At 50.6% G+C, this 15,076-nt stretch overlaps 1 protein-coding gene across 7 annotated transcripts in view; it reads right to left on the bottom strand.

Annotated features, from left to right (window-relative positions):
• FBXW11 (F-box and WD repeat domain containing 11) overlaps nt 1–14,053 on the bottom strand; it is a 122,329-nt gene extending 108,276 nt beyond the window's left edge. For 4 of the 7 annotated variants that reach the window (XM_029050357.1, XM_029050358.1, XM_029050360.1 and 1 more), the window contains exon 1: nt 13,931–14,053. In XM_029050357.1, coding sequence (XP_028906190.1) covers nt 13,931–13,975 — 45 coding nt within the window. In that variant the 5' untranslated portion in view covers nt 13,976–14,053. The remainder of the gene's footprint in view (nt 1–13,930) is intronic. The other 3 variants (XM_029050359.2, XM_029050361.2, XM_029050362.2) reach the window with 2 other exon arrangements.
• Between the last annotated feature and the right edge of the window lie 1,023 nt (nt 14,054–15,076).

Below are 15,076 nucleotides of genomic sequence, written 5' to 3'. Positions count from 1 at the left end.
TGCTTCTCTACAGACAAGTCCTTTCAGATGTAACTGCCCAATTATCACAGTCTGTCCAAGAAGAACATACCCGTAATAAACCAAGATTTTATTTTTAATTTCACAGCCCAAGAAGATTGAGGGGGAAAGAGAGATACTGATGCTTCCAATCTACGGACGGTAAGCCTTTTAGTCACCTCTGGGGAGGATTACTTTAATTGTGAAGGGGCAGGGGTTGGTAGGGAGGGAAGGACGGTGTCGGAAGAGGGAGACGCCGTAAAATGCCATCACAATTCTCCTTTCAATGGATGGGCTCCATGGAGTCGGCGATCAGAAATTCACGAAGCGGCATCCAACTCTGCATTCCTGGGCAACTCCCTCAAACCCCGGCGTGATCTCCACTCACTGGTACCGTCTTCCCTAATCGCCTCCATCTCAATGGAGAGAGCTGCCTCTGCTCTCTACCCCAGTCCCCAAAACTGACTCGTTATCCTCCGAACACACTCTTTACCTCCCAACCACTGTGCGTCCCATTCCCCGGGTTTGGAACGTTCAACCCTTTCCTCTCTGCCAAGCCACCTTCATTCCTCCCCTCCTACGAGGCTCTACCAAAAACCCAGCTCTCCTATCAAGCGTTCCCAGATTAAGCCCACCCGACACCACTTCTTACAATTCCCCCAGCAAAGAAATCGTGTCTCCCCTCCTCTGTTCACTCTCTCTCTCCACCCTCCCCACCGCTCTCTCCTCCTCTCTTCTGTGTTTTCTTCGCCCCACCTAATCTTGGCCTCCACCCTACGCAAGACCTACCCTCTAACACCTTGTCTGCAAGACATTAACAGAGATTGTTCTATTGGCCCGTTTCATTTTCTTGCGCCCTCCTCAACAAGAGAACAGTAGGTTGGCATTTTTAGAAAGCTTCCAATTTCTACAAAATGCTGCAATAGGTGCGGCCCAAGTGCGGCTGTAAAATGAATTAATTAATGTTGGTATTTGTTAAGCGCTTACTATGTGCAGAGCACTGTTCTAAGCGCTGGGGTAGATATAGGGTCATCAGGTTGTCCCCCGTGAGGCTCACAGTTAATCCCCATTTTACAGATGAGGTAACTGAGGCACAGAGAAGTGAAGTGACTTGCCCACGGTCACACAGCCGACAAGTGGCAGAGCCGGGAGTCGAACCCATGACCTCTGACTCCGAAGCCCGGGCTCTTTCCACTGAGCCTCGCTGCTTCAGTAAAAGTGCACTGACTGTGAGTCCGTCCACGGGCATGAATCCGACACACCCGTCCGAGCGTGATTACCTCTACGTGAAGCATTACCTCCCTTCAGTGGATTTTATGGGCCACGTTCCGTCACTTGCACTTTATGCTGGGTGCATGTGCGGATGTCACTTTCCTTAATGTCAAGGCCTCTCTCGTCACCACTCCGCCCCCACCACCCACAGTGCCTTTCACACCTGATGAATCCTCTGGAAATATTACCCGACTCCTGGTACTTATTCTTCTTTCACCCGCCGGTGAGGACCCAACTCCACTAGGACAAGAAGGCAGCCGCTCCCAGAGCCCAGGAGTTTTAGGAGACTTCATCCTTGCCAGCAGGATGCAGTCGTTCGGGTCCCCGAGGTGGTGAAACCGAGTCCTCACCCCACCAACTCGCCCACCGGAAAGAAGAGGCGGTTGCAAACTAGCGCTCCGTAAATACCATCGATCGACCGATGGATTAAGCTGTCCCGCACGGGTTGTTAGACCCATCTCGGTGGGCTGAAAGCAGGGGAACCTCACAGCTCTGGCCCTCCCCGGGTCGGGGGGAGGCCTGTTTCCCTAGCCGGCCCTTACCTCACCTTAGGGGAAGGTTCAAGAAAGAACTGTGTGTGGCCGTCCTCCCAGATCTGCTTCTCTCCTCCATCAAGAAGGCTGAAGGCGACGCCTTCGAGATTAGCCTTAACCAACACTCTGCAGCCAAGCCTGCCGGCCTGGGCCGGGGTTGCCCCCCCGGCGACACGCGGACTCGGCAGACCTGACGAAACCTTGCAGAACTAGAGCCGATTCCAATCTTGCAGCCGTGCGCTTCCTCTCCGTTGCCGCCCCGGGCCCGAAGCCCTTGATGATGGCGTCCCGTACGTTTTTCTGATACCGCAAGACGCCGAAAGGTTACGGCTGTTACGGAAGTCAATTGATGTTACTCCCTTTAGCCTCAGACACGTGAATTTTAACCATATTACATTTTAAGTTTTAAAAAAATACTATTACTCCATAGAGAAAAGCTGCCCCACGCCAAATGCTTGCCATCACCCAATTCCTAATCGTTAATATGAGCGCTACAGGGATCAATTTTCCGTTGGCGGCACAGCAAAAAAAATAGTAGAATCAGTGCAGAGAGGGGACACGGTATCAAAACCGCCACCATGAATCACTGAGGCGGGGGGGTTGGGGAAGAGGGCTGTAAGCTCATCTCGAAACTGTACGCTCGTTATGGGCAGAGACCGTGTCTAGCGACTGTTGTATTCTCTCACACACTTAGGACGGTGGTCTGCACATAATAAGCACTCGATACATTGTTTGAGATGCGTACAGTTGAACCCAAGTAGTAAAATGCCATGCGAGCATCCGGACTTTACGATATTTTAACAATTTGCTGATTTCTTCAATGAACTCTGCCGTTAACACAAGAAATACTCCGGTAAGAGCCCCCACAGAAGCCACCCAATTTTAGAAAAGTAGGTCCACGTCAGTATTAGTACCACTTCTACCATTTGGATCGATTGCTTAACTCTGAAAGACAGAAAAAGCACTTTCTCGCCCATCACCTCATTACTCAGTACGTGGGGGAAATGGGAAATGGAGCACATTCAGTGTTTCCACTGCACGGGCTCCCACTTCATGTTTTGGAGAGATCTCTGAGGGAATAAGGGAGCGTTCTCACAGAACTCATTGGCCCGGAAAGAACGTGATGAAACGGCGGAGGAAATGGTGGCCCACAGGGGCGGGGTGCTGGCAGCCTCGGCCTCGGCACGCGTACGAGCAGGTGAGTTTTCTTCGACGCGGACCTCGTCGAGAACGTTAACCTCACGAGATCGGAAAACTGAGCGTTCGCCAATCTCCACTTACAACTGGCCAGGCTGATGCCCACGGCAGGGAAGCCGCTAACCTAATGCCGGCTAACAGGCCAATGGCAAATCTTGAATTCAAATTCACACTCCCCAATTCCTGGTCTAGTGAGTGCTTTGTTCAGTAAAGCTCCTCTGCCTGTCCCTAATAATCATCTTTACGGGACACATCAAAGACTCTTCAGAGACACTATTTCAATCAAAGCTTATTTGCGTTCCCCTCCACCCTCCCTAATGAGAAATCCCACATCAAGAGCTGACTAGATGGCAATGGGAGGGGAGGGGGAAACGTACTCTTTACAGAACAGAAATAGGGCACAGATGAAAGTCAGTTTCTCGACTGTAGTTTTGTAAATGATAAAAAAGCAAGGATTTGCACCCCAGACTAAAAACCCAAAGCCCGGCTCAGTCCAAACCAGGCCCCACCTGCACTCAGAGGCTAATACGCAGCTGGTTAGTGTCCCACATACTTTAAAGATTCGTAACCTAAGGGTGTGTTCCTCTGGATTCTGAAACAAATTAATAACAGTATAAATTGAGTGTCTGCTCCGTGCAGAGAACTACACTAAGCTCATGGGAGAAACAATGCAACTGGATCAGATTTTGAGTATCGATAGTACGTCTAGATTTTAGATGAGCCTACAGAAAAATAAGGTGGCCCGGTTGCAAAACCTGATCGTTTAGTGATATAAAGTTAATTATAGGTCTACGGTGCCTAAATAATCCCTCCAACAATAAGCGAAAAGGTAATTGTCCAACTGCAAAGTAAGCAGGGGAGCAGTAGAAAGAGGGAACTCTTGGGGAGCCTCCGGAGACCTCAGTGACAACATCCCCAAAATGCTTAGATGGGTAAAAAATCCCACAGTCGGAAGCACGCTCTTCTTTTCCTTGCCCTTTCCGAACATTTCATAGGTATGGATGACTAATGAAACTGCTCACAGCTGAATGTGAGGTCTAAATCAACTTATGACATTCAATGAGCCCTGACTCTGTGCAGAGTACCGTGCTAAGCTCTTAGGAGAATTCGATGCAAAAGAGTTGGTAATATTAATGATGATAATTTTTAAAAAATAATGGTAAGAATAAGTACTGGACTGATAGAAGGTAATCGGGGCCCACACGAAGCTCACAGTCTAATGGGGAGGGAAAATTGAATCCCCATTTTGCAGATGAGCGAACTGAGGCCCAGAGACGTTAAGTGACTTGCCTAAGGTCACAGAGCAGGTGGGGCCAGGATTAGAACCCAGATCCCCCGACTCCCAGGTCTGTGGTCTTTCCATTAGGCCAGGCTGCTTCTCTGCAAACGGAGATTCACGACCTGTCGAAACCGGGGACGCGGTAGATGTGATCCCTGCCCACAAAAAACTCCTAGCCCACAGGGGGAGACGGGCATGCAAATACATTACAAATGAGGGATGAGGGAAAAGCTATCCCAGCCAGACTGGTCAGGCACGGGATGACCATAAATTTGGCACCGGTGGTCCCGGAAGGCTCAACCGTCGCGACGGGACACCGCTCCATTAGTTGAACGACCCAACGTGACCGGATGAGGACGGGTGCCAGAGGACTGAACGTGCCCAGGTTCGGGCCTGGACTAACATTTCCCAGAAGTACTTGTTTGCGGAGAAAACCCAGAACGTTCGCCACGCTCTGAGCAGCACTGCCCCGAAAACCTGGCATTCTGGGGCTGTCCTTGTCAATCCATTTTATAGGTTGCCCTAGGTACACACCACCACCCCTTCCAGTCTCCAGTAAGCTCCCCAAACACAGTCGAGCTATGATCGTGGAAACGATGCTCGTTGCACAACCGCACCAGCCCGGGAATGGGCAGAGAATGACAGACAACAGGGCACCCAGACAGCTGCTAAATGAGCTAAAATGGCGCAACCACTAATAGGGTAGGGTCAATCAGAGTTGAGCAAAGATAGAGCGAAACTGAGGTTATTAATCACAACAAAGTTATACGTTACTAAGGAACCGATCAGCCTCTCCTGCAGCAATCAGTAAACTATTTTTGATGGAAAGCTTCAGGAAAAATGTGACCCCAAATGGCAGCTGCCAACAACAGCTATAGATATATATACTGACCCTGTCTGCCTCAGACACCTTCTACAGTGTCAATATACAAACAATGTAGATCACTTCTCCGGGCTGATTATCAGGGTTTTAACTCCCTTTTTTCACCAAGGCCTTGATGGCCTTGATCCTCAGGAATGATTCATGGAAACAATGTACTAATTTCAAGGACATCTTAATCCCTATTTCTCAAACCATCTAAGAATTTCACAAGGGTTCACCATTTCCAATGTTAACAACAAAGGCACAAAGAGGAAAAAAAACAATTACGATCAGTTGCCGTGATACACCTGTGAGGCACAAAAAAAGCTGCCAACCAAACCAAAAAAAAAAAAAATTAAGATCACATAAACAACTAATCTTCTTTAATACTGATAGGTTTTTACCCTTGGAGTTGACAGTCTAAAGTACCACAATAAACAAATCACATATACATCACATAAAAATGTTTATGGTCATTTTTGTTTGGTTTTGATTAGTGTTGGTCTCTTTAAGGATTTACTCTTTAGTTTTTAAATTTGATAGACGCGATATGGATACTGTCAAAAAGAGCAATTCCTAGAAAAGTGGTTAGTTTTAAGTTAACTCATTAACCCTACATCCCTTCGCTGTGTTCTAATGTAGTCTTTGCAACTCGTTAGTGTGACTGTGGCCAGCGCCTTGTTGGAAATATTTCCACTTCTGACTCCAAGGTAACTCTCCCAAGTTCCTTCACCCCACCTCCCAAACAGCAGCTCACTTCCCCACAGCCATCCTTAAAAAGGAAGGTGCAGATCTCCACACCAACACGTATACCCCACCACACGTTACACACAAGACACAACCCAAAACGAAACAGGCTATAAGAATATTAGCCTGCAACTGAAGTCTTAAAAATAGAGAGAGAAACTTACTCTCCTGGCTTCACGACAGATCTGAGGGGAAAGTGATGAGGTGAAGCAGAAAATGGTTTGCGTCGGGACACGGATGAGGCAGGGTGGAATGGGTTGCTCAGAGAAACGAGGCCCAGGGATGGGGAAGGGAGGGAGAAATTAAACTTCTAATCAAGCCACTCCTCTCCTGTCAGGAAAATCTCTCTCAAATCAATGGGGCGGTATGGGAACAGGTAGGGGAACCACCCCTTCCACCCCTTATCTTGATGAAACAAGGGTCAGAAGATAGGGCTAGGTGGAAAGTTGTGGCTAAAATAGCTCTCTCTACTTTCTGCCTTGGTTTCAGCCCCAGCCCATGGTGGGTCCTGCCCGTAAAATGTCTCTGCGTGAGTGCCACCACTGCCCGGTGGCACTCCGTGGAAACAAGGTTCACCCATTATCTACATCATCATCATCGCTTGTTGATTTAATCAATGATTCCAGTGGTCAGGGAAACCTATCAGAACACAAAATTCTTATCTAACGGTATCTTGTCACATTAATTAAAAGCATTAATGACCTCTCACAACCTTACTCTTTAAAAATACAGCAGGGAATGACAACAAACACAAAAAACACATAGAAAACAGTTTCCTCCACCTTCCTCAAGTGGCACAGTGCAACAAAATTCTGGACCACACTAGGAATACCAATGATGAGGACGATGTGACAACATATTAGAAGGGCTCCTAACATTCTGACAGACACTCCCTAAAACTCTACTCAACAACAGTCCCATGCCCATCTGATCGAGGCCGTCGGGGAAGGGGTGGAGGAGAATTCGCCGGCCCTGCTGACCACTTACCGCATCCTGCCCGGGACAGTGAGATGGCCAGTGGCGAAGAGCAGGGGACGGGTGGCCACTTCCACCCACGTTGGCTCCTGCCTGACAGCCAGCCACGTGGGGTTGCGAGCCCCCAAAATACCACTGGTCTCGAGGTCCCCGTGTGCTGGGAGGCTGCTCCCAGCTCGACTGGCCCGAGATAGAAGCCCCGGCGTGAAAAGGAGCTAGCTCCTCCGACCAGGTCCAATTCAGTCCCCAGGCTGGATTACGCAGGGTGGTTGGGCTGTTTGGCCCACCCGTCTATTATTTCAGAGCCCTTGTTTGCCTCCAGTTAGATACAATAACATACATGCAATATATATTATTATATAATGAGGAACAATCCTATTCTGCTGGATCTCATCGGTAAAAAAAAAAATTAATAGAATATCACTTTTCAAAGTGTTTAAAATGGATGCTCGGTTGTACTCTGATTTTCAAGGTACACCCATTTTAACAGATGAGGAAATAGAGACAAAGAGAAGGGGGAAACAGTCTGTCCAGGGTAAACTTGTCACGAGCGAAGTCAGTCCTCATATCCCATACCCAGACTCCTAGGCCAGAACTTTCTCCCCAATTTTTGCCCTGTTCCAAGAACACTGCCACTCTCTGAGTGGATGCTTACTTATCTAAGTGGAACCTACTAGTAACGCTTCGCTAAAACTGCAAGTCAAAACCTGAAACCAAAAGAAAGTACATACCTTAAGAAAACACTTGTTTTTCATACACCCTTAGGAAGAGTTTTCTTCAAATAACGATCAAAGATGGCTACCTCGACATAAAATAACCACTTTTTAATTGGGCCCAACAAAAGCTGTGAGCTAAACACTCCGCGGCACTTACTGAGCACTTACTGTGTACGGAGCACTGTATAAAGTGTAGATTCGTGTGGAGTGTTTGAAACTTTTGATAGCACTAAATGGGAATTTATTTGCATGGCCGCTTAAGTCACTCGGGGAGCTGAGAAATTCAAGCCCAACATGGCATGGTGAAATGTGAGGGCCTGAGCAGGACTGCACGCTTGTCCCTACGTCCTTCTAGACCATAAGCTCGTTGTGGGCAGGGAATAATAATAATAATGGCATTTTTTAAGCGCTTACTATGTGCAAAGCACTGTTCTAAGCCCTGGGGGGATACAAGGTGATCAGGTTGTCCCACATGGACAGTCTTCATCCCCATTTTACAGATGAGGTCACTGAGGCCCAGAGAGGTTAAGTGACTTGCCCAAAGTCACACAGCTGACAAGTGGTGGAGCCGGGATTAGAACCCATGACCTCTGACTCCTAAGCCCGGGCTCTTTCCAGTGAGCCAAAGTGTCTACCAACTGGTGTATTGTCCTCTCCCAGGCGCTCAGTACAGTGCTCTGCACATGGTAAGCGCTCAGTCTGTAAGACTGAATGATTGATGTCCAAACGCTGAGGAGGAGGAGGAGCAGAAGATCCCTCGAGGAGGTGTCACACAGTTACCTTCCTGCCCCTCGGTGCCCCTTTCAGGAGCGGGGAGCTTTAGGGGGTGAAGGGGAGCCCCGAAGCCAGCCTTCCCGGCCGCTGGGGCCTGCAGGTCTTCCCACGGTCCCTCCCGCCATCCTCCATTCATTCATTCAATCGTATTTCTGGGGAGCTTCTGCGTGCAGAGCTCTGTACTAAGCGCTCGGAACGTACAATCTGGCAAGAGAGACCATCCCAACCAACAACAAGCTCACGGTCTTCAGAACAGGACCAATCTGAGGGCTCTAAACCGTAAGATCGCTACGGGCGGGGAACAGACTCTGCCGACTCTGCTGCACTGTACTCTCCCAAGCGCTCAGTGCTGTGCTTGGCACATAGTTAGCGCTCAGGAAAACCCCTGATTGACCCACCGATTGGCTCATTCCACCAACTGGCAGGCTGCGGAGGAGCTCTGACCCACCGGGAGGTGTGAGGTGAGCAGGATCCCGCCGGTCCCCAGGTCGCCGGACCTCTGTTGATGGGCGGAGACACCATCCCGGGAGAGCCGACGAGCCCTCCGTTGTGCCCTCCCCGGCCCCTGCGCAACCACACAGTGGGAGACACCGTAACACGGTGGACGTTACCACAACTGGGTGTTTAGTCATTCATTCAATCGTATTTATTAAGCGCTTACTGTGTGCAGAGCGCTGTACTAAGCGCTTGGGAAAGTTCAATACAATAAACTGTGACAATCCCTGCCCACAAAGAGCTCACAGTCTAGCGGGTGTCGGGGGAGACAGACATCAATCCAGATAAATAAAAGGACAGATATACACATAAGTGCTGTGGGGCTGGGAAGGGGGGGGAGAGCAAAGGGAGCGAGTCAGGGCGACGCAAAAGGGAATGGGAGATGAGGAAAAGTGGGGCTTGGTCTGGGAAGCCCTCTTGGAGGAGATGTGCCTTCGATAAGGCTTTAAAGGGGAGGGGGAAGAGTATTCGTCTGTGGATCTGAGGAGTGATTTGCATTTCATTTAGCTCCACTGCTTAAGAGTGCCTCTTAGCATCTGTGAGAAGCACCAGGATACTGAACGATTTAAACTGATCAAAGTTTTATTCCTGAAGAAGGCTTAATTCTTGGCTTGAAGTATTTCCCGAGCATTTAAGGCTTTAAGGTTTGCGGCAGAGAGATTAAAAAAAAAAAAAGGTGAGGACGCAGAGGCCAAAGGAAGGAGAAAGGAACACGGACAGGGGATTCGCTTCTAAAGTTCTTTTTCATATATTTTTTTTTCCACATTAGAAGCACAAAGCATCCTAACCAAAATTTGCATTGTGGTTGCTCCTTTTAGAACCTTCAATGCTTCATACTTTTGGTTTCATATTAAAATAGAATGGTTTCACAGCAGCCCTCTTCACTCCCATCAATGAAATCTAAATTAATGCAAATGACCTGTCAATCTGAAGAAAGGCTAATGATGAGCCAAAGTAAGGATACAAATAAGTGCAAAAATACAACTGTTCATCCCTGGACTCAGGGATCAGTTTTCCACTCCCAGGTGCGAACACTGCATTGTGGAAGAGGTTTTCATTTTTTCATTAAGACTTTTCATTTGTTGGGACCATCAGATGTATTTAAATGAAGCATCTACTCAAAGCTTGTTTGTATTCCCGGCCTATTTAGTAAAATTGCTCCTGGACTCTTACCATTCAGCTACGTATACAGACTGTACTTCTAATATCCTAGAAAGCTAGAAAGCTCACTGGGACGAAGGTAGCTGAGATAACCTAAAGCCTTAGAAAGATGCACAGTAATATGATTTACGTACTTACTGGATGTAAAGCACTGTGTTAAGTGCTAGGAAAAAAAAAATACGCAGGTGAATACTGGACGGTCCCTGGACTCCAAATAATTATTCACAATCGAAACAGACTGGTGAAAGGAGATTTTCTTTTTTCCATTCTTCACCCTTTCTTCCATTGTGAATAATTGGTCAAGTAAATAAGCCAAGATCAACTTTCTACGGTAGTTCAGTGGGCACGCAGACTCAAACAAAACCTTTTGTTTTTAACTTTGGAACTTTGAGGGGTTGTTGTTTTAAAGTGGCCCTGGCCTATTAAAGTGCATTCAAAGTGATAGGGGGAAAAGGTATTTTACAGTCTATTGGAAAAACCGTATTAGAAATAGAGGAATTTTGTTCTTTGAAAAATTGGCCCTTGAATGCTGACAGACTTTACTAGTAAACATGACCAATCTGAAATGCACACTAAGCTGATCTTTAATTGGGAGTTTCAAAATTCCAAGATGGAGACTTGGTTCAATAGTTCGGTCTAAAGCCTCCAGACACTTGGAAGTGGATTCTCCAAATACATTGGTAGTAAGACGCCATCAGATTATTGAAATTCAGATAAATGACCATTTGGGTTGCTTCTCTAATTCTGTTCAGTTATCCAGAATTTTTTCCAAACTAAGCTTCGGTTTGAATCACTGTCCAGAAAGATAGATGTCTGGAAAACCAGATTTCTACCACGCCTGGTTGCAGTTGTAATTACTAATCTTCATTGACTTTGAAAAATGCCATCTCTACCAGCGTTACTTGGGGTTTGAGCTGCAGAGAAGCAGCGTGGCTCAGTGGAAAGAGCCCGGGCTTGGGAGTCGGAGGTCGTGGGTTCTGATGCCGGCTCCGCCACTTATCGGCTGTGTGACTTTGGGCAAGCCACTTCCCTTCTCTGGACCTCAGTTACCTCCTCTGGAAAACGGGGATTAAGACCTTGAGTCCCAGCTGGGACAACCTAAGTACCTTGGATCTCCCCCAGCGCTTAGCACAGTACTTAGCACATAGTAAGCGCTTAAGAAATACCATCATCAATCATCAACTGTCAAATGCTTTAAAAGACTCTCAAAAACAAGAAAAAAACAAACCACTAAATAGGAAGCTATCCGACAAATGCTCTACCATCAAAGCAACGGCTGGATCTCTGAATTTTTTATCGCAGAACTGCGCCGCTCTCATTTTCGAGACAAAAATCGACCTATTTTAAGACCGACGAGGGCTACTGGGCTACCTTCACAATTACACTCTTGCCCTTCCATTTTTACCGCCCACGCCACTCTGCCACCAAGTTGTCTTCGTCTACGGGCGCGCGACGCGTCACCCTTCACTATTTAGAGCATGAAAACGTGTATAAGGCTCTGACGTCGCCCACTTTGGAGGGTGGGATCACGGACTCAATCGCTACCTTCCTTATTGGGGAATGAACTGTACACTCCAAGCGCTTAGTACAGCGCTCTGCACACAGTAAGCGCTCGATAAATACTATCGCATGAATTGGGCAGAGACCAATCTGGTTCCAAAGGCTGGAGGGCTTCTCTCTGACCGCTGTCTCGGGATGCAACCTGTTAATGTTACTTTGTCAGGACGGGCACAGAGGAGGTTTCTGGGGGAAAGCAGGGGACTGTGTCCAACGATCTGCTGAGGACCCTCCCCTAAAGGGGAACGACTGCCAAACGTTTTCCAAAAGAAGAGGGGGAAAAAAAACTGGGTTTGGGCCACTCCAGCTACCCAGCCAGGCGCCTCTTCCTTAACACGGGTCCCTGGCTCTGGGACCGCCCCCCAAAAAACGAGGCCTCTCCCTTGGAAAGAAAAAAAAAATTTTTTTTCACTTTACTTCCATTTCTTTCATTCATTCGATCGTATTTATTGAGCGTTCACCATGTGCGGAGCACTGCGCTAAGCGCTTGGAGTGTACAGTTGGGCAACAAATAAGAGTCCATCCCTGCCCCACAACTGGCTCACCGTCTCAACGGAAAGGAAAGCGAAGCAGTGTTTTGTTGGAGGCCTCTCTTCTTCACCTTTTCTCGACCAATACTTGGCCCCTCCCCTCCTTAAAACCATCCTCCATAGGGGAGGCCGGAGCGGGATGGAGGGGTGAGGATGGGGGGGGACACGTTTATAAAATAAACCCCATCAATGGGGACGGGCTCTTCGAGGGGAAGATCACCACCCGTTTCTCCTAGTCATTCACTCAATGTGTTTATCCAGCGCTTACTATGTGCACAGCACTGGACTAAGCGCTTGGGTCGTCATGACCCTCTCCTTCCCCTCCAGGTTGAGGGCCCAGGCATGGCTCCTTGCCTCCCACGGGAGGAGGAGGAGACGGAGGAGAAAGAGGAGGAGGTGGGTGGGGAATAGCCATTCATTCAATCCTACTTATCGACCGCTTACTATGTGCACAGCACTGGACTAAGCGCTTGGGTCGTCATGGTCCTCCTTTCCCCCTCCAGGTTGAGGGCCCAGGCATGGCTCCTTCCCTCCCACGGGAGGAGGAGACGGAGGAGGAAAAGGTGGGGTGGGGGGGATAATCATTCATTGAGTCGTATTTATTGAGCGCTTACTATGTGCACAGCACTGGACTAAGCGCTTGGATCGTCATGGCCCCCCCTTCCCCTCCAGGTTGAGGCCCCAGGCATGGCTCCTTTCCTCCCACGGGGGAAGGAGGAGATGGAGGAGGAAGAGGAGGGGGTGGGTGGGGATAGTCATTCACTCAGTAGTATTTATTGGGCGCTTACTATGTGCACAGCACTGGACTAAGCGCTCGGATCGTCATAGCCCCCCCTTCCCCTCCAGGATGAGGCCCCACCAGGCATGGCTCTTTCCCTCCAACGGGAGGAGGAGGAGACGGAGGAAGAAAAGGAGGGGGTGGGGGGGGATAATCATTCATTGAGTAGTATTTATTGAGCGCTTCCTACGTGCACAGCACTGGACTAAGCGCTTGGGTCGTCAGGGCCCTCCCTTCCCCCTCCGGGATGGGGCCCAGGCATGGCTCCTTCCCTCCCACGGGAGGAGGAAGAGGAGGAGAAAGAGGAGGAGATGGGTGGGGACAGGCATTCATTCAGTAGCATTTATTGGGCGCTTCCTATGTGCACAGCACTGGACTAGGCGCTTGGATGGTCAGGGCCCCTCCCTTCCACCTCCAGGTTGAGGGCCCAGCCATGGCTCCTTCCCTCCCAGGGGAGGAAGAGGAGAAAGAGAAGGAGATGGATGGGGCCAGCCATCCATTCTGTAGCATTTATTGAGCGCTTCCTATGTGCACAGCACTAGACTAAGCGCTTAGGTCGTCAGGGCCCTCCCTTCCCCCTCCAGGATGGGGCCCAGGCATGGCTCCTTCCCTCCCACGGGAGGAGGAAGAGGACGGGAAAGAGGAGGAGGGCCGGGTGTGTGGAAGGGCCTTTGTGCAGGGCGGGGGGCGGGAGGCCCAGGGGTCAGACCGGAAGTGGGGGCCATAAATCCAGCCCTCACGCCAACCCCCCTCGGCTCCGGCCCGGCCCAAGGGCAAATATCGCGAGAACTGGGGGGGGGGGGGGAATAGCGTGTCATCCGGGTCCCCGAGGGGGGCGGTCATCCGGGTCCCTCCGGGGGGCGCCCCGACCGGCTGGAGGCCTCGGCCGGGAGGCCGGGGAGGGAGCGCCGCGCCCGTCCGCGCGTCCGTCCGCCCGCCCCTCCGTCCGCCCCTCGGGCCGTCGGCGTCCGCGGGTCCCGGCGGGGCGCCGTCCGGGGCTCCCTTCGCATCGCATCGGATGGGATGGGGGGGGGGGGTGGGGGGTGCGCGCGCTCACCATCAGCTCGATGGTCTTGTCCTCGATCACCGAGTCGGGCTCCATGGCGACGGCGGCCCCGCGCCAGCGAACGGCACCGGGCGGCGATGGCTCCCGCTCTGCCCGCCCGCCCCGGCCGCCGGCGGCTCCGCCCTCCCTCCCGCCCGCCGACGCTCCACGCAGCGCGGGGACTACAACTCCCGGCCTGCCCCGCGGCTCGCCGCCGAGCATGCCGGGCCCCCGCCCCGCCCGCCCCCTCCTTCCCTCGCGGCCCTCTCCGCCCCGGCGTCGGAGCCGCCGTTCGGCTCCACATCGCCTACGCCCCCAGCAGAAGAGGGGAACGGCAGGGCCGGGGCCTCCCTCGGGGGCCCCGTGAGGGGGTGGGTGGCGGAGGACTACGACTCCCATCGGCCCTAGAGGCCGGCCCCGGCGGGAAGGCGCTTCCGGGGGCCGCAGTGGCCGAAGGGAGTTGTAGTTTGGCAGGCCGCGCCGCCCGCCCGGGTTCCGCCTCGTGCGGCGGCCTCGGCGCATGCGTCGGCGCCACCGCCTTCGGGCCATCGCCGCTGTTTGTGGAGCGCCTCCTATGGGCGGAACCCGGTAATGAGAGGAATGCGGGTCTGGGTTAAGCGCTGGGGGAGACACGGGGTCATCAGGTGAGGCCCACCGCTAATCCCCATTTTAATAATAATTATATTAATGATAATATATAAGAAATAATGATAGGTAATAAATATAATGTGTTTAATAATATTATATTAATTATAATATCATAGATTGATAGTGTTAATAATGATGTTGGTATGGGTTAAGCGCTTACTCTGTGCAGAGCACTGTTGTAAGCGCTGGGGGAGATCCAGGGTCATCGGGTTGTCCCACATGAGGCTCACAGTCTTCATCCCCATTTCAGTAATAATCATGATGTTGGTATGGGTTAAGCGCTTACTCTGTGCCGAGCACTGTTCTAAGCGCTGGGGGAGATACGGGGTCATCGGGTTGTCCCACGTGAAGCTCACAGTCTTTTTCCCCCTTTTTCCAGGTGAGGTAACTGAGGCCCAGAGAAATGAAGTGACTTGCCCACAGTCACACAGCTGACAAGTGGCAGAGCTGGGATTCGAACCCATGACCTCTGACTCCCAACCCCGGGGTCTTTCCACTGAGCCACGCTGC

Source organism: Ornithorhynchus anatinus, chromosome X1 (genome assembly GCF_004115215.2).
Source record: "Ornithorhynchus anatinus isolate Pmale09 chromosome X1, mOrnAna1.pri.v4, whole genome shotgun sequence".
Classification (NCBI taxonomy): domain Eukaryota; kingdom Metazoa; phylum Chordata; class Mammalia; order Monotremata; family Ornithorhynchidae; genus Ornithorhynchus; species Ornithorhynchus anatinus.
The sequence above is the reverse complement of the archived record's forward strand: the minus strand, read 5'-3'. Positions and strand labels throughout refer to the sequence as shown.